Genomic DNA, 19,469 nt, shown 5'->3' on the forward strand with positions numbered 1-19,469 from the left:
TGTGGATATTTAAATAAATGTTTATGTTTTTATTTTAGACAGTTTTTCTGAGAAAAAAGCTCCAACAAACTACAAATACAACATCCACACAGATGACTAAAATTGGTGTGTATGTATCAAATATGACTGATAAACTGGTGACACCAGGAAAATATTTTTCAGCAGCAGAATACCATGCTCAAAGATTACAGGCGGTAAGAGAATGTTTATTATGAGTAAATACTAAAAATGAAATAAATAAGCCAGTTGTTCTATGCGTGTCTACTTGTGTTTTCTTAAGCCACACCAGCTTATAAAACAACCCACATGAGTGTTCTTAAAGAAAAAATTATTCATAACACATGTTAAAGATGATAAGGAAGACTTTATTTAAGAGGGGCTAGTACAGTGGAGTTTTGTGGAAGGGAAGAGAGATTGGGTTCACTCTAAATATAAGGAAAAGTGGGAATTTATAGCCAAGGGGTAGGGTAGGGGTCAATGGTGGAAAATTACTAAAACATCAGGAGTAAGGGGAGAGTAAAGCATTCTAACAGGGTTTTTCACTGAGTGATTAGGCATCATCTGGGGGGGATATGTTTTAAGATGAGGAACCTGATCAAATGAGGGAGGGATTCTCCTTAAGCTTGACTTAGCAGGACTTGGGGAAAATCGAACAATGCGGAGATAATCACAGAAGCCAAGAGTTGAAGCCTAATTGAGAAACTGCTCAGAGGAGCTTAATCAGAGTTTGGTCAAGAAGAGAGTCTTTATCAGTGTGAGTTCTGTTTCACTGGTATTAAAGGCAGGTTTTATCTCCATTTTCCCCTCAGTAAAAGGAACCAGAACGCTAAATGCTCCTAGTCCTTTCCTTATGCTTGCAGAGCCCCAGGGATTTGTGTGTTACCTCTGGCCATTATTAGCTTCATCTTCTCTTTACCTTGGCCTTAATCCTTCATATAGTAGAGTCACCTACGGAGCTTTCCAGAGTAATTGAGAGCAACAGGATACTAAAGTCTGCTTTCTTTGATATATATTAATATATAGCTCCTCCAACTCCTTTATGTTATTGTTTGCATGGTCTTTTTCTATCCTTTTACTTTCAACCTATTTTGAGTCTTAATCTAGAATGTATGTTTTATAGACAGCGTATAATTGGATCTTATCTTTTTATGCAGTCTAATAATCTCTACTTTGTGATTGGAATGTCTAATACATTTATTTTAATGTTATTGATAAGATTGGATGGTATCAAACACTTGCTACTTGTTTTCTCTATGTCAGATGTCTCTCTCATCCTCTTTTTCCTTTACTGTCTTCTTTTATGTTACATAGGTATTTTCTAATGTACCATTTTATTTCTTTTGTTTTTATTCCATTTAAAACTTTTATTTTCAACGTAATATATACTTTTTTAAAAAGTATACAATTTAATGATTTATTTTTAATTAATTAATTAATTTATTTACTATAGAAACAGTTACACAACATTTTAGAACATTGTCATCATCCCAGAAAAAATTCCTGGACCCACTAGCAGTCAGTCTCTATTTCCATCCAATGTTTTCTGCCTTGGGAGACCACTAATCCACTTTCTGCCTCTATCAGTTTAACTATTCTGGATATTTCATATACGTGGAATCATACAATATGTAGTTTTTTGTGATTGGCTTTTAAAAATATATATTTTGGGGGATCTCTGGGTGGCTCAGTGGTTTAGCGCCTGCCTTTGGCCCAGGGCGTGATCCTGGAGTCCCGGGATCGAGTCCCATGTCGGGCTCCCGGCATGGAGCCTGCCTCTCCCTCTCCCTCTGCCTGTGCCTCTGCCTCTCTCTATGTCTATCATAAATAAATAAAAATTTTTAAAAAATAATAAATAAAAATAAAAATAAATATTTTTAAACATAGCATAATGTTTTCAAGACTCATCCGTCTTGTGACATGTATTAATACTTCATTCTATTATATTGCAGAATAATATTCCATTGAATATACTCAATTAGGTATAGTATCCATGCCAATGTATATACTGTATTTTGTCTGTTTATGGGCTGATGGACATTTTAATGTGGACATATGTTTTCATTTCTCTTGGGATGTAATTGCTAGATCATATGGTAAGTATAGGTTTAACCATTTTGAAGAACTACCAGACTGTTTTCCAGAGCAGCTGCACCATTTTATGTCCCAGGAGCAGTATATGAGGATTCCAGTATCTTCACATCCTCATCAATACTTGTTATTTCTGTTTTTCATTATAGCTCTCCTAGTGAGTGTGAAGTGTTGTCTCATTGTGGTTTTGATTTCTATACCCTGATGGCTAATGATATTGAATATCTTTTCATGTGCTTAATAGCAACATTTACATTGGTGCAGACATTTTTGATTATGATGACTTGGGGGAGGTGCTACTGTACTTTAATGAGTAGAGGACAAGGATGCTGCCAAACATCCCGTAAGCATAAAAACTCCAGCCCCACTGCAACAGATGATTATCTGGTCCAAAGTATCAACAGTGTCATTGCTGAAATCTGCTTTAGAGAGTCTGTCTCTAGCACAGAAGGTAGCCATTGATGTCTCCACTCAATTTTTTTTTTTTTTTGGTGGTGGTTTTCCTATTTGTAAGTCTGGCTTCCTAAGGGTTGTCCCTGGTTTAGCATAGCATAATGGTTAGGTAGTGACTGATCAGAGGCTGTGTTCAAGTCCCTTGATCTAGTAAAGCTTCCACTTTTGCTAATGGACTCATGTGTGGATTGGAGGATGCATTCAAAGTTCAGACAAGTTGAGTTTCTGTTCATCTTGGCTTTTACTTTCTGCTGGGTTTTCTTGTATTTGTTCTGCACAAGGCCTCACGGTTAGCCTGGGATATTGAAGGGGGGGCCTTTTCTGCTCGCTCCTAGTATGTGTTTACCCTGTACCTGTGTTCCGCCTTCAGGCTACCAGGCATGCTGGGGAGGTTATGGTGGCTCACTACGGCTGTCTCACTTTCCTGATCTCCCTGATTAATTTCTGGCCACTCACCTGGCTGTTGCTTGCTCTGGAAGACCGTTGCAGCTGAGTTGCTGGCCATTTTTTTGTTGTTGTTGTTTCTTTTGTTTCTTTTTGTTTTTTTTTGCATTGAGTTTACTGTTGTTTGTGACATTGCTCAGGGAATATGGAGTTTTTTCCTTGCCTCACTTTAAATCAATTTAGTGGCCTGAAAGTAGACACAGATGAAGCCAGGGATTAGGGGAAGGAGGCTATGAGAGCAGCCCTAAGTTGAAATGCCACAGACTGTCAGTGTTCCTACTTGAAGTTTAGTAATTTTTTTTCAATAAACATTTATTTGATGTGTGGCTTTGGTCAATTTCCAGAATCCTGAAATGGCTATTTTTTAAATACAATTTTGTCCAGTTTTATCATTCTGGGCAGAGTATTTGCTGAGACTTTGACTTTTCTGATCTGGTAGTCCTGTCCCCAGGCCCAGATAGAATTTTCAAGGACTTATTTTGACAGGACATGATAGGATTTTTACAATTGGAATAAGATTTACAGGCATTCCCTGTCCATTTCGTGTGTGGTGCTTGGAAAGTCAGCTGAACACCGCAGCTAGTGCAGGTGTTAAGGGTCTGGAGGAGGTAGGCTGGGCTGGTACTTTGGAGGTCAAGGAGCCCAAGAACACGAAGGCTTCCCTCCATGCCCCAGTTCATTTGTTATGAGATCACGCATATAACAACTACCGTACTTTCACCACCTGCAAGATCACTCTTAGCAGCCCTGTGCTTTGACTTGATTGTGTCCTGAGGAACCTGCCTCTGTGAGGAAGCCAGAGAAACCACAACCCATACAACAGGACTCATTAACTTGAAGGAGGGGAAACCAACCAGGACAATCTGCTTGGCTTTTATTAAGGGTGAAGTTGAAACAGAAATTTGATAAAAAGTAATGCTCTCATATTATTGGACTGGCTGGCGTATTTCCTCTCATTTTCCCACATGTATAGAGCACAATTGAGAGCATGCCATGTGTCAAATTGTGTGTCTTGAATTCTTTACTGAATAGCTTCTGGATTGGGTTAAGCTTAAAGAATACCTACTTAGTTTCTTCCTACCCGAAGGTGCTCAACTGAATTGCGTAGTTTTAACACTTGGCAGTTGAAATGGAAAAGACCATTTATTAGTGAAGAAAGAAATAGTGCTGACTAGCAATCCTCCTTCTTCCATGCTGGGTGTTTCTGGCTGATTCAGACTCAGTGTTAAGGGTCCTCTTGGATTATGACTCAGCTTTGCTGGGTCTCTAGCTCAGGGCATCATTTGAACAGAAGCAGCCCTTGATGATGACAAAGACTCAAGCCTTTTAGGCTAGTGCAACACAAATACAAGTGTATGAAAAGTTACAGAATCTGTGCCAGACTATGTCAATGCAGTGCTTCTCTCATTGAAAAGTTTTCCTGTGAGAAAAAAAGTAACCAGATTAAATAATGTGCTTCATTTTCATTGTGGTGCAGGGTTCCTGAGGACAGTTGTATCCTGTTAAAAAGGTAAGAAGCAGTCTACGGGCCAGCAGTAGAATCGTAGGCCATTTATGAGTACCACTGTGAGAATTTAGTTTTTTAAAAAGATTTTATTTATTTGAGAGACAGCACGAGCAGAAGAACAGGAGGAGAGGGAGAAGCAGACTCCCCGCCAAGCAGGGAGCCCAACATGGGGCTCCATCTAAAGATCCCAGGATCAGGACCTGAGCAGAAGGCAGATGCTTAGCTGACTGAGCGAGCCACCCAGGCACCCCACCACTATGAGACTTTTAGACAGATTCCTCCCCACTCGATGTCTCTCTAGTGGTGATGGCTGTTAAATCAGAAGATGTCCATTGCTCTTTTACTACTTTCTTTTTGAGACTCTGAAGAAGCATCTGATTATTAGGGCCAAAGTTTGACTAATATTCAAGATACTAAAATTCTTTGAATTACTGTCTTTCCAACTCAAAATTGTCCAGTACACCATATATTTCATGTTATTTATTTTTTTTCAAAATTAAACAATTTTTATTGAGCTATAATTGATACATAACAGTATTTTTTTTTTTCAGGAATACAATTTGATATTTGTAGTACATGTGAAATGATCATCACAGTAAATCTAGTTACCATCTGTTCCCATACAAGGTTAACTTTTAGGATTTATTCTCATGACAACTTACAGGCATGCTTCATAATATTATTAACTATAGTCACCATGCTGCACGTTACATACCCAACACTTATTTATTTTATAACTGGAAGTTTTTACCTCATTCATTTCACCTGTGCCCTAACCTTCTTCCCCTCCGGCAACCACCATTCTGTTCTTGACATCTATGATTTTTGTTTGCTCATTTGCTTTGTTTTTAGATTGCACATATTAACTGAAATCATATGGTATTTGTCTTTGACTTATTTTACTTATCAAAATTCCCTATAAGGTCCATCTATATTTTTATAAATGGCAAGATTTCATTCTTTATTATGGCTGAGTAGTATTCCATTGTGTGTATAGATATATTTCTAGATGTATAGATGTATATCTCACATCCTTTTTATCCATTCATCCACCAATAGACACTTAGGTTGTTTCCATAGTTTGGCTATTCTAAATAATGTTGCAGTGAACATAGGGGTTCATGTATCTTTTTGAATTAGTGTTTCTTTCTTTCTTTTTCTTTTTTTTTTTTTTTTTTTGGCTAAATACCCAGAGGTGGGGTTGCTGGGTCAAATGGTAGTTTTGAAAAACAAAAACAAAAACAAAAACAAAACAAATGGTAGTTTTGTTTTTAATTTTTTGAGAAACCTCTATACTGTTTTCCATTGTGACTGTACCAATTTACATTCTCACTACAGGGCACAAGGGTTCCCTTTCCTCCACATTCTCGTCAACACTTGTTATTTCTTATCTTCTTGATAATAGCCATTCTAACAGGTGTGAGGTGATATCTTACTGTAGTTTTGATTTGCATTTTCTAGATGATGAGTGATGTTCAGCATCTTGTCATGTGTCTGTTGGCCATCTATATGCATCTGGGGAAATGTCTATTTGAATCCTCTGTCCATTTTTAAATTAGATTGTTTTCTTGCTTTTGAGTTTTAGGAGTTGTTTATATATTTTGGATATTAACTGCTTCTCAGATATACGATTGCAAATATTTTCTCCCATTCAGGAGGTTGTCTTTTCATTTTGTTGATGGTTTCCTTTGCTGTGCAGAAGCTTTTTATTTTTTTTTATTTCTTATTTTTTTTATTTTTATTTTTATTTTTTGCAGAAGCTTTTTAGTTTGATATAGTCCCACTTGTTTATTTTTGGTTTTGTTACCTTTGCATTTAGAGTCAGATTAAAAAAAAAATCATTGCCAAGACTGATGTCAAGTAGCTTACCACCTATGTTTCCTCCTAGGAGTTTTGTTTGTTTTGGGTCTTACATTCAAGTCTTTAATCCATTTTGAGTTAATTTGTGTGTGTGGTATGAGATAATACCTAGTTTCATTCTTTTGCATTTCAGTTTTCCCCATTGTATATTCTTGCCTTCTCTGTCATAAATTAATTGACCATATATGTATGGGTTTATTTCTGGTTCTCTGTTCTGTCCATTGATCTATATGTCTGTTTTTATGCCAATAGCATACTGTTTTGATTACTCTAGATTTGTAATGTAGTTTGAAATCAGGGAGCATGGTACCTCCAGCTTTGTCCCTTTGGTAACAAAGTTAAGAGGGATGTGGAATGTCTCTTTGAAATTTAGCATGTTGGTTGTAAATCAAGGCTGCTTTTCTCTATCAACGTGACATACGTCCCCCTTGCAAGAATGGTATGTTTCATTCTTAGTTATCTAATTTGAAATAACAAAGTTTCTGGTAGATTATGATTTTAGAGAACTAGATTTCTCAGTAAGTAAGAAAATAGTAGTGACTCCAAGGAGGGGATTGTCAGGATATTTTATAGCTGCAGAATGTCCTTGAAAGAAATATTGTTTCCCATTAACTTCATAACTGACTTTATTAGGGCCTGTTATTCCATCCTGATAGGTTTTTATGTTCTCAGTCCAAACTAATTTTTGCTTTTTTACCGTACAGGGTTTGGATGGTGGCTCTGTGATGTCATATAATTTTTTAATAAGGAAGTAGGGAAAATGGATTAGGTGAGGAGGTGGAAATCTCTACAACACTTTCCAAACTCCAATACAATGATTTTAGAGGAATAAAAAAATATACAGGAACAAAGAATACATGAGAAAAGAGAAGAGTAAATGCCAGTCTATTATTTTAAAGTTGTAAAGAAGACAAGAGAAATGTTAGCTTGATTTACTTAAACTGAGGAAGCGGAAATCTAAATGCCTGCCAAGGGGGATGGCATCAGGAACCAAATAGATTTGCCCCATGGAATCCTGGAACATGAATAGGAGGTTCAGAGGGGGTTGAAGTGGGATGTGAGGTGTAAACAGAGTGATTGATTAAAAGCCAGTATAAGGAGTAAATTTTCCATAAGTTCTTCTTTTGCTCACTGATCCCTTTCTACTTGTATTATATTTATTTTATTCTTGGGCTTTTTATAAACATTTTATTTATTCAGAGGGACAGAAGAAGAGAGAGAGAGAGAGACAGCATGAGTGGAGGGAGGGGCACAGGGAGAGGGAGAGAGAGAATCTTAAGCAGACTCTGTGTGGAGCACTGAGCCCAATGCAAGGTTTGATCCCAGGATCCCGAGATCACAACCTGAGTGGAAATCAAGAGTTGGTTGCTCAACCAGCTGTGCCACCCAGGCACCCCTCTTGAGCTTCTTGATTTCAGTACTTAGTACTTACTTTAAATCTTTTTTGTTTTAACAAGGTTGTATTATGTATGACTATTGATATTTTTGTACTCATTCCTACCATCTCATTTTGGTTTTTATTTGTTCTTCATATCTTGTTTATTTATTCTTTTACTAACCTTTCTTTATCTTTGTTAGTTTGACTAAACTTTTTCTTTCTTTTTTTGTTCTTTCATAATCCAGAAGCAGGTACTATATTTCTCTTTTTCTAATGGTGCCTCATAAAAAGTTTTAAATTTTTTTTATTTCCTAATTTTTTTAATACCTAAAGCATATTTATTCAGGTTCTGTCTTTTCCATGAATAAATCAAGGACTTTAGCAGGCTTTTCTGTTTTTCATTTCTTTGTCCTCCTCCCTCATTCCTCCTATCCAGTGATGATCTGCAATTACAATTATATATATATAATTTGCTATATACTTATCATTTTCTACATAATTATAACTGCTTACTGTTATATGTGTTTATATTGATATATATGATTTTTTTTTACAAATAAGATATATTTAGCTTGGTAACTCTCTTGGAAATTTTTGCTCAATCTTTAAATTTTTCCCTTTTAACTTTTTTAATAAAGATTTTATTTATTTATTCATGAGAGACAGAGAGAGGCAGAGACACAGGCCGAGGGAGAAGCAGGCTCCACGGAAGGAGCCTGATGCAGGACTCGATCCCTGATTCCGGAATCAGGCCCTGAGCCAAAGGCAGATGCTCAACTGCTGAGCCACCCAGGCATCCCTTAACTTATTTTTCTTGCTAGAATACATTGTCTAATAATTCTTTTAGAGATTATGCATGGGAGATAAACTATCTTAGTCCTGTTGAATCAACCTCATTCTTGAAGTTTAATTTGAGTGTGTGTAGACAGATTTAAACTTATTTTCAAAATTATTTTTCTTTATAACTTTGAAGCTCTATTTGTTTAAAAGTCTGATGCCAATTTCTCATTTCTTTGTTTTCTCTTTCTGGAAGCTTTTAGGATTTTTACTTTACCCTTAGTAATCTTATTGTGATATGCTTGGGATTTGTTCATGAACCCTTTCTGAGTGCTCATGTCTTTCTTTAGTTTGAGGACATGCTCTTTTATTATATTTTGAATAATTTCTCTAACCAATTTTCTTCATTCTGTTTAGAAATTATATCAGACATATTTTGGAATGTCTGCATTTATCTTCCATGTCTCTTAATTTTCTTTCATTCATTCTCATTTTTATGACTTTTTACTCTTCATTCTAAAAGACTTTCTCACCTAAGTTTCTTGCTTACTAATTTCCTCTTAGGCTCTGCACATTCATGCAGGTCATTTTATAGTCAACTACTTGCTGTCCACCAATATCTATTCTTCTCGTTGTGATAAAGCTTTAGCTGGACACCTGGCTGCCCCATTGCAGACTACGTTTCAAAATCTCTTTCGTATATTGGTAATGCCAAATAACTAAGGCCTGAAAATGAAATGTAAAGGGAAATGATGTATGCCACTTTTTAAAGTCACTGGGTTGCAATTCTTTTGTCTTTTTTCTCCCTGTCTACTTTTCAGAAGATGATGAGAAATAGATCAGCCACTAGAGCAGAAGAGTGGGAAGCCATTTGTTGAATATAATAGAGCTTCCTACCAGCCCTAAACTGCTTGCTAATCCCTGGATTATGATGTAAAAGGGTAAAGCTTACATTATTATTTAAAAGACTGTGATTTGGTGTCATTATTTAATAAGTTTAACAAGTTTAATAGCACCCAAGTTAAATGCATTCTAATTGATTTTTTAAAATCAAAAAATTGTTTTTTAAATAGTGATTCAATATCCTTTTTTTTCCCTCCATCTGAAAATGTTAATTCTAGTCTGGTCTTGGCTTTTGTTTTGTTTTGTTTTACTCTAGTACAGTGGTTCTAAACTTTAGCAGACATCAGAAACTTGTAAGATACAGAATCTGTGCCCCACCCAGGATTTCTGATTCAGTAACTCTGGGGTGGAGCTTGAAAATTTGCATTTCTAACAGTTCTCCAGATGATACTAATAGTGCTGAGTTGACCATCACTCTTTGAGAACCACTATTCTAGTAATTCTGTTTCACACAAAAGTAAACTTTTCTTTGTTGAATGAGGAGCCTTATATTTTGTGGGCTCTTCCCAAATGTTTGGTTATTCTTGGGTGTGTAGGCAGGGTATTGAGATCCCTGATGTCCAGTGTGCTACCCATATTTATTTACTATAGCCTTACGTCAGTGGTTTTAGGAATGGCCAAGCCTTGATTCTGAAAGAGAGCTAGTTTTCTGAAGAAGGAGCTTCTATTCATCCAGGGGGTTGCCCGGGACACTAACTGTTCTTGCCCAGAGGCAAATACTTCTGTTACTGTTTACCTGAATTGTTTTAGAGATGTCTGTCCCTTTTGTATTTCTCACAGGATGCACTGGTTTGGGGCTTGAAGCAGTCTCACAGACCCTTGTGTGTTTTCTAGCTTACCTTTCCCATGCAGGATAGGCATAGATTCCTTCTCCAATATATTCTTCCTGCCTCCTTTCTTGAGGGAATTCTTCATAGTGTCTGTTCTTTGGAGGACTCCTTTAGTATGATCCAGTGTCATTATTGATTTCTGCTTATATGATTTTATATAATTACCAGGGATTAGGATACAGTACAGAGATGTGTCCGTGTATTCCCTGTCCTCAGTTTTGATCTAGCCTCTCCATATTTTAATTTATTTTTGTGTTTAGTAAATAAAAATGTAAACTCAGCTACATTGCAAGTTTCTTGAGGACCTAATACTATACTATAACCTCAGACATATTTATATTTCTCACAACTTAATACATACTTGTCTGCTTGAGTCTCTCTTTTATCCAGCCTGCCTTTGATGGTTTCTACATATAACCTATCTACTTTGTGTTTAGATAATGAAAGTTTTAAATGTGAGCCTAAGCTAATGATGGTTAAAGACAGTATTCATAACAATAATATATTTATTGAGGATTTGTAAGGGTGAAGCTAAACTTTATATGCAAAATAAACCAAAATCAAAAAACAAATGAGTAACAGAGGCAAAATCTAGACTAAATTTTACTCCAGAGACTATGCTTTTAAGCATTGTACCTACTGCCTCCTAGGAAGGCATATTTGCTAGATTTCAAAGTCAAATTGCTGATGTGCATTATCCACAGCTTATATGTTCTAATGGGTTTGAGAATCTCTGGCATAGAGCTAAACCTAGACTCGGTACTTTACAGAAGTTACTACATTGGAATAGAAATAATCACCATTGCTTTTTGTTATTATCTGATATGGTTGATGATAAACACTTTTGATTTCCTTTTAATTGAACTATAGGTAATAGTGTTACAGACTTACTATAGACAATGGCATGCTAAAGTCGTAGTAAAGGATTTAAAAAGACAGAAAATGTTAAGGTTGAAGTGGGAAGCAGAGGAAGAACTAAGAAAGATAAGAGAAAAAGAAGAATGGATTAAATTGGACTATTACCGGAGGCATAATCCTCAAACAAAAGAAGATTTTGAAGTTCTTTATAATGCACTGGAACGTAAGTTTGAAACAGCCTTTGTGTACAATAATAATTTTATAATTTTTCACTAGTAGAAAAAAACAGGTTTACTAAAGACAAAAGGAAGATATTTCAGGATGATGTCATTTTGGATTAGAGAATTTAAAGAGATGAATAATGTTTTATATTCGGGACAGGAATTAAGGCAGGAATGAAATTGGGAATGCCTTTATATTAACAATGGATAAATAAAATGTGCATACTGCTCTGTAAATTCTGTGGTTTTAGTGTGTTATCTCATTTGATCATCCCTGTGAGGTAAAAAGAAAAAGTATTGTCCAATCTGGGTCTCTGATGGTCTTGGGAAATTGTGAATTCAGAGTTGAACCATTTGGAATCCCTCAGTTCAGCATCCTGTCTCTGATTCTGCTCTTTAGAGAGGGTACGGGTAATATCTTTTAATTACCACCCATTAATGATCAATATAAATGTACATTCTTGACGCAAGTGACTTTTATGCTTTGTTTCTTCCACGAGATGTGTGCTAGTCATTGGCACAATTAAAAGCTTCAGTTACTTGACCGATCAAGCACTCCCTACTCAGGGCAGTAGATAACACTTTTCTTGCAGCCTTTTCCCATTGCCCCCTTCCAATCTCAGCTTAAATGTCACTTACTCAGAGGCTTCTGTGACTAACAGGAGAACTTGGATTCTCCCCAAAGTTTTCATTTATGTCATCACCATAATTTGTAATACATCTTTTTAATATTAATTTTCCCCACTGGACTGTAAGCTCCATGACACAATAACTTTTTCTTTTTTTGGATGATCTCTCTTTTTCTGTGCTCAGCTTACATGCTCAACAAATACTGATAGAATGAATGATTGTCGATGAAGTGGAAACCCAAAGATGTTGTAATGCAGCATCTCTAGCTTGAGTAACAGAACATATCATTGAATATAATTTTAGGTGTCCGATACTGGGTCTGTTTATATAGCTATACGGTAACATGCTATTTACCAAAAGATGATTCAGTCAAACACTAGGTCTAACAAGCAATACTAATAAATTTATCTCTTTGTAACATGCAAAATCGAGTGGCTTTAGGAATGTGGCACAGCTGGAGGTGACAGCCCGCTCCCTTGGCTTTGCCTCCACTTTCTCCTAGTTGTTGGCCTCTGCAGATACTTTGTTTTACTTTAAACTTCACTTCTATTTTCATTTTCTCTCAGATGAAAACAAAATTTGTTTCTAAGTGTGAAGAGTTAGAACTGTTGGCAAGGTGTCTATGTTATGTCTGTTATAGCCGAACTCTACTCAGATAATATTTCAAATTCACATATGAACAAACTAAAGGGTATTGTTACTTTGTTCGGTTGACAGGTAGTTGTGCAAAACAACAGAAAGTTTGCTGAATGAGGTCCCACCTTTCCTACTTATTGGTGGCTGTTAACTTGGACAAGTCACTCACTTCTAAGCTCCAGGTTCTTCATCTACAAAAAGACTTAATGATCTCTGGCACATTTACCTCACAAGACTTTATAAAAAGAAAATAAGTACTGCATTTATGAAAGTACTTTTTTATAAGTTTTTTTTTAAAAGATTTTATTTATTTATTCATGAGAGACACTGGGAGAGAGGCAGAGATACAGGCAGAGGGAGAAGCAGGCTCCATGCAGGGAGCCCGTTGTGGGACTCGATCCCGGGACCTGGGGCCACAACCTGAGCCGAAGGCAGACGCTCAACCACCAAGCCCCCCGGGCGCCCCTATGAATGTACTTTATTTATTTTTTTGAATGTACTTTAAAAGTGCAAAGACTTGTGCATATATGTTACTGTTTATGTGATAAATAATTTTATACAGATTTTCTATATTAAAATAGAACACACATAGTTTGTATAGACATGATTTATGTGGAAGAAAATGAAACTTCTTACATAAAAGAAGCATTTTTTAAGTTTTCTTCCAGCCCTAAAATTCTAAATTAAAACTTTATTTTAGAATAATAATTTTTAGGTTGTTTTGTTGTAGTCTTTAAAACTGCTGCCCTCCTTTGGCTCATGGTGACAATTGCATAGTTTGAATTCTAACTCCTAACAGGAAGTTTAGCTTTTCCTCTGGGTTCTGTCCCTCAGTAATAAAGGCAAAATATATCACTTTAGGAAAATGAATTTAACTATGTAAGATAATATAATGTATCAAAGTCAAAGCCGTTTCCAGGAACACTATTTTATTTTCATGTGTTTTTTTTTTTTCCTTTCCTTATGAGAGCAGTATGTTGAAGGTGACTCCTTCCATTGATCCGAATTGTCACTCTCACTTAGATTCAGCGTAGGAGTCATGGTCTTTAGGAAACTTCTCTTGACAGCACGAATTGGGCCCAGAGCCTCTTTTTCTTGTCTTTGATTCTCTGTAAACATTGCTTCTTGTGATCCCGGGTGGCTCAGTGGGTTAGCGCCTGCCTTGGGCCCAGGTCGTGACCCGGGTCCCGGGATCGAGTCCCACGTCGGGCTCCCCGCAGGGAGCCTGCTTCTCCCTCTGCCTGTGTCTCTGCCTCTCTCTCTGTGTGTCTCATGGATAAATAAATAAAATCTTTAAAAAGAAACATTACTTCTTTAACTGTCTACATTTGTGCCAAGGATCCCTGATAAGAGCCCTGCTCATTATATCTAGTGAGTATCTGTTGAATTGAATCTGCTAACCCTCTGCCTTGTTTTGACTTGTGCTGATGGCAGCTTCTGACTTTTCTCTAATTATTACTTCGTGATCTCAAGGGAGTCCACTGTCATAATCTGGCTCTGGGGATTCGGCCCGAATCTTCCTTGGTTCTCTCCATTCAGGCTTTCAGTCCATGAACGAGAATTTTAAAAAGCATATGCATATAAACTATAGTGGTGGACAAAATCTTGTATGTTCTGCTCTTTCTCTTTTGGAAATTGCAAGTTTATATCTCAGAAATTTTAGAATGTATATAGACTTTAGGACTAGTGCTATCCTTTCATTTTATAGTTGAACTTCAGACCCTGGAAATTGGATGATTTGTCCAAGAAGATAAGTTAAGGAGACAGAATAAATATATTCTTTCAAATGCACTAATCCCTTTTAAGATCTTTTTCTTTAAAAATATTGGTGGCTATTGACATCTGTAATGGGCTGATGGCTCCTCCAAAATTCATATATTGAAGTCCTAACCCCAGTATCTCAAAATATGACTGAGTTTGGAGACAGGACCTGTGAAAAAGTAATTCAGAAAAAAAATAAGGTCCTACGTATGAGCCCTAACCGACATAGCTGATGTCCTTAGAAGGAGAGGAGATTAGGACACATACACACAGAAGGTCACGTAAAGACCCTGGAGGATGGTGGCCCTTTAGGCACCGGGAGAGAGGCCCTCAGAAGAACCTGACCCTGCCATCACCTTCATCTGGAACTTCTCTCTTCCAGAAGTGTGAGGAAATAGATTCCTGTTGTTTAAGCCTCCCAGTCTGTGGCACTTTGTCATGGCAGTCCTAGAAAACTAATTCAGTATTCCAGGGTTTTGTTGGTTTTTTATTAACATCATCCATGTTTTATGAAAGGGGGCAGAGTCTCTTGTTTTCTTCAATGTCTTTTCTGTATAGGCCTGGAAAGTGTTAATTCAGATAAAAAATAAGTTTTGTCCTTCTACTCCTGATTCCTGTGTGTTTCCATTCCTTATCCATAGTTGGAACATGGTATTTCTCCGATACCGCATTCCATTCCTTACCATAGATTTACAGGGAGGTTGTTCATCTAATGGAGAATTTTATTAGACTTGAAGCCCATTGTTTTCATTTCTAATTAGCTTTGCTGGATTTTTCCCTTTTTAAAAACCATGCTATTAACTTAAGCAAAATGTACAGTCTGAATATACATGAATATAAGTGAATTTGAGTGCATATATCTCCAGATTCACCCAGGACTTAAGTATTAATCTAGGAGAGCAGTATATTGCTATTTGAGTTTGGCAGGATAGCTTAAGTAATATCCTAGTGGCCTAAATTTATTACTGGTCCCAAAGGTTTCTAATGTAAAACTGGAAGTAAAATAGGTTTACTTACTTATATCATTCAATTTTTATTTGCTTTCTGGGAACATCTATATAATCCCATGAGATAAATATTCTCAGTTATTATTTCCAGAAGCAAGCAATTTTTCTCTTCTTTCATATAGTGCCTTTGGATATGTGGATTTTGTCCAATTTTTAAAAGTTCTTTGGGTTGATAAAACTAAAGGATGAACTCATCAATCATAGATTTCCTGGACTTTCATAACATAATTTAGCCCTTAAATTTACAACCCCTTTGCTGGAGACAATTTAGCTTTTAAATTTAAAAATCTTCTTTTCGAATAGACCAAGCTGTACAGTGCCTGAATAATGTATTCCCGGTAAGGGACAGAGTGGATTCTTGTAAAGAATATCACTGACCTGTCCTTGGCCTGATCAAGATGATTTCAAATTGATTCAAGTTGAGAGGAGGGAGAAGTAGTTTGATAAAACTGTAAAACTAAATATCATAAAAGTCAGTGGTTATAGCAGAAGAAGGCCAGAAACAACAGAGAGAACACGAGCAAGGGGAAAGGGCGGAAGGAGAGGGAGAGAGAGAATCTCAAGCTGACTTCCCACTGAGCGTGGAGCCCCACACAGGGCTGGATCGCAGGACCCTGAGATCGTGAACTGAGCTGAAATCAAGAGTCAGCCACTCAACTGACTGAGCCACCCAGGTGCCCCTAAAATAAATATTATTAATTTTTAAAGATTTTATTTATTTATTCATGAGAGATATTGAGAGAGATGCAGAGACATAGGCAGAGGGAGAAGCAGACTCCCTGCCAGGGAGCCTGATGCAGGACTCAATTCTAGGACCCCGGGATCAAGACCTAGGCCAAAGGCAGACAGAGCCATTCAGGCGCCCCTAATCATTATTTTTAAAACTAAGAAATCTGAGTCATCTGATGGAGGAATTTAGCTGGAAAGGTGAGAAACAATTCAGAGATAGGTATTTTCACATATATCAAAATAATAAACACATTTATATGCGTATATATATATATACACATATAAATGGGAAATATATATATCAAAATATTAAACATTTGCATATATATATATATATATATATATATATATATATATATATATATAAAGGAAATAGCATGTTACCCTAACATGTTTTCTTCTGTGTATCATTTTGTGTTTGGGGGGGATATCTTCCTGAAGGAAGTAATTCTTTTTTTTTTTTATCAGTTTGTTTTTCATCATTTTTTTTTTAAAGTAAGCTCTACACCCAAGATAGGGCTCAAATTCACAACCCCAAGATCAAGAGTTGCAGGCTCCACCAAATGAGCCAGCCAGGCACCCCAATAAGTGTATGCTTTAATCCCCATCACCTGTTCCCCTCATGCCCCCACCCACCTCCCCTCTGGTAACCATCAGTTTGTTCTCTATAGTTAAGAATCTGTTTCCTGGTTTGTGTCCCCCCGCCCCCCCCACGTTTTTTTTTTTTTGTTTGTTTGTTTCTTAAACTCCACAGGAGTAAGATTATATGGTATTTATCTTTCTCTGACTTCTTTTGCTTAGGTGGCAAAAGCAGTTATTCTCTTGATAGGAGATCTGAATAGTATGTGTTCATGGCTGCTACAAACCCAAACCATATATTTTTTAATACTGGGGAGAGAGTGTGCTTACTTGGAGGCTTAATTTATCATCATTTTGGCTGATTTCCTTTGGTTTCTCTTTGTTTGACTCTAATTTTATTGCTTTAAGTTTCTCAGCTTCCATTTTATCCTATTTTTTCATATGTCAGGTGTACAATATGAATGCTTATATTCATGTTTAATTTTATTTAAATTGACATAAAAACACTATTTGTTGGGATATGATGGTAAAAAATTTTCTGGAAAGATGTGGGATTTTAAAAACTCAAGTCTTTCATGTTATTCCTCTAGTCTGGAGGCAAGAAGAATTTGCACGCATTAACCAGTCTTTCACTGGAGCTGAAAGGAAAGCTGCTTTGTGTGAACTTCTGGAAAAAGAGACCCAGATAATTGCTTCCATTGGGAGACATAGATATATTGCAAATATGGCAAACCGGGAAGCATTGATACAAACTTTTTTGGATAAGGTTAGTAAAGTAACAATTATTTAAATAAGAATGTACCCTGAGTTTAAAAATGTAGAATAATGAGCTAAAGAAGAGACTTACATTGTACGAATTTGCATGTTTAAATTTTTTCTAATACAGTGTTAAACTTTTAACTGTGGCATAGACTAACAGTTAACAATTAACATGAAATTAATATGTTCTTAGCTACAAGGTTTCAGGCCATGAAGGAAAAAATAAAGATACCTTTGACTGTTCATTTAGCTTTAGGTTGGCTATGGAAGTTCGATGACTTGCAAATCCTGATGAAATGGACAGCTATTGAAGTCACAAAATGTCTGGGTTTGGGATGCCTCATAGTAAGCAACCTGGGGAAAAGAGCTATCGACTAGTGTTTTTGCTTTTGCTCATCAGGTCATTAACTGACTGGGACTTTCTGACCAAAAGCATATATGATTATTGAAAACCATGAAAACATACAATTAATGGAAAAACTAATTATCTTTTCATGTTGAAACTGCCTGTTTGATACTGACTGCATAGCCTGTTTCCATAGTGACCAATCTCCTGTAAACCTGATCTTTCCAAACAAAAGCCAATCCAGACACAAGACGAAGAGTTCTTCAAGATCTTTGCCTTTAGTGATTCTAGTTGTATGGTTCTTGTTACTTGAGAACATTCATTCTTAAAAACCATATTTTTTGGTACCATAAGTGCCCTACTTTCATTTTACTAATACACCTTCCTGTTTGATCTCAGATTTTCTTGTGGCTTTAACTACTACCTACAGCCTGGAACTTCCTGCAGGTCCAAGTCAGGCCTGTCTTAGGAGCTTCCAGATCACATATCCACTTGCCTATTGTTATTGCTCTTTGGGTGTCCCAAGAGTACACCTTAAATCGACATGTAAACATTGAAATTACATCATCTCACCATTCTCTGCCCCCTCATCTCCAAACTGATCCTGTTTTGTAGCACTCACGTAATTTATCCTTTTTTTTTTTTTAAATTTATTTATGATAGTCACACAGAGAAAGAGAGAGAGAGAGAGAGGCAGAGACACAGGCAGAGGGAGAAGCAGGTTCCATGCACTGGGAGCCCGACGTGGGACTCGATCCCGGGTCTCCAGGATCGCGCCCTGGGCCAAAGGCAGGTGCTAAACCGCTGTGCCACCCAGGGATCCCAGCGTAATTTATCTTTATGAATGTTTTTATCATCTATCTAGTTGCTTCAGGCAGACACCTGGGCATTATTCTTGACATTCCATTCCAGCCACCAGTTTGTTCTTGCTTTACTAATCGTCTCAATTCTTTATTTCTTCCTTTTCAAGCCCACTACTACTGCATATTAGGGAAATGGCTCTGCCATAGCACACTTGCACGTATCCAAACAGGCCAGGAAGGCAAAGACTTCAACCACAGCTTATCTGAATCTTGGTAGAATGCCTTATGATCCTACTGGAAAATGAAAGGCTGAGAGGCTTCTGAAGAGGTGTTATGGAGCAGTTCCTTTCTTTTGCTTCCCTGTCCCCTGGGAGGCTGTCATGAGACGGCTCTTGTCTTGTGTGTGTGAGCTTGACAGTGATTTAGTTGAATGTGGATTTCCTTCTCATTTGGATGACTTTACATCTCCAGATTAGGCTCTCAGCCTCCAGTCTCACTTCACAGTTCCCTCCTCTGTCATCCATACCACGGCCATAGTGACCTCCCTACGCACAGCTCTACTCTTGCCCCTCCTTACTGCCCTCAGTGAGGGAGTAGGGATTTCTGATTTCCATAATCAATTCTCCACACACCTCACCTGTCCTGCTGATGTCTCACTGCCATCTCCTCTTGCATACTGTAGCCACACTATGCCGGCTATGCTTGGTTACTTGCATGTCCTCAGAAATACCACGTGCTTTCCATGCCTTTGTATCCAGTGTTGCTTATACATGGAGCATCCTCTCCCTGTTTCCTTACTAGCTAACAATGTACCCTTCGATACAAGCTCAGATGCCCCTTCTTCCAGAAAAGATCTGCTGATCATCCTACTTTAGCCTATACTATATACTTTCATGAGAC

The 19,469-nt window shown here is 37.1% G+C and overlaps 1 protein-coding gene across 6 annotated transcripts in view; it reads left to right on the plus strand.

Annotated features, from left to right (window-relative positions):
* The window catches only part of IQUB (IQ motif and ubiquitin domain containing), a 50,812-nt gene that overhangs the window by 12,374 nt on the left and 18,969 nt on the right, over positions 1-19,469 (plus strand). For all 6 annotated transcript variants that reach the window (XM_077855952.1, XM_077855954.1, XM_077855949.1 and 3 more), the window contains 3 exons: positions 39-194; positions 11,111-11,321; positions 17,252-17,427. In XM_077855952.1, the coding sequence (XP_077712078.1) occupies positions 39-194; positions 11,111-11,321; positions 17,252-17,427 (543 nt within the window). The remainder of the gene's footprint in view (positions 1-38; positions 195-11,110; positions 11,322-17,251; positions 17,428-19,469) is intronic.

The sequence above is a fragment of the Canis aureus genome, chromosome 18, assembly GCF_053574225.1.
Source record: "Canis aureus isolate CA01 chromosome 18, VMU_Caureus_v.1.0, whole genome shotgun sequence".
NCBI lineage: Eukaryota > Metazoa > Chordata > Mammalia > Carnivora > Canidae > Canis > Canis aureus.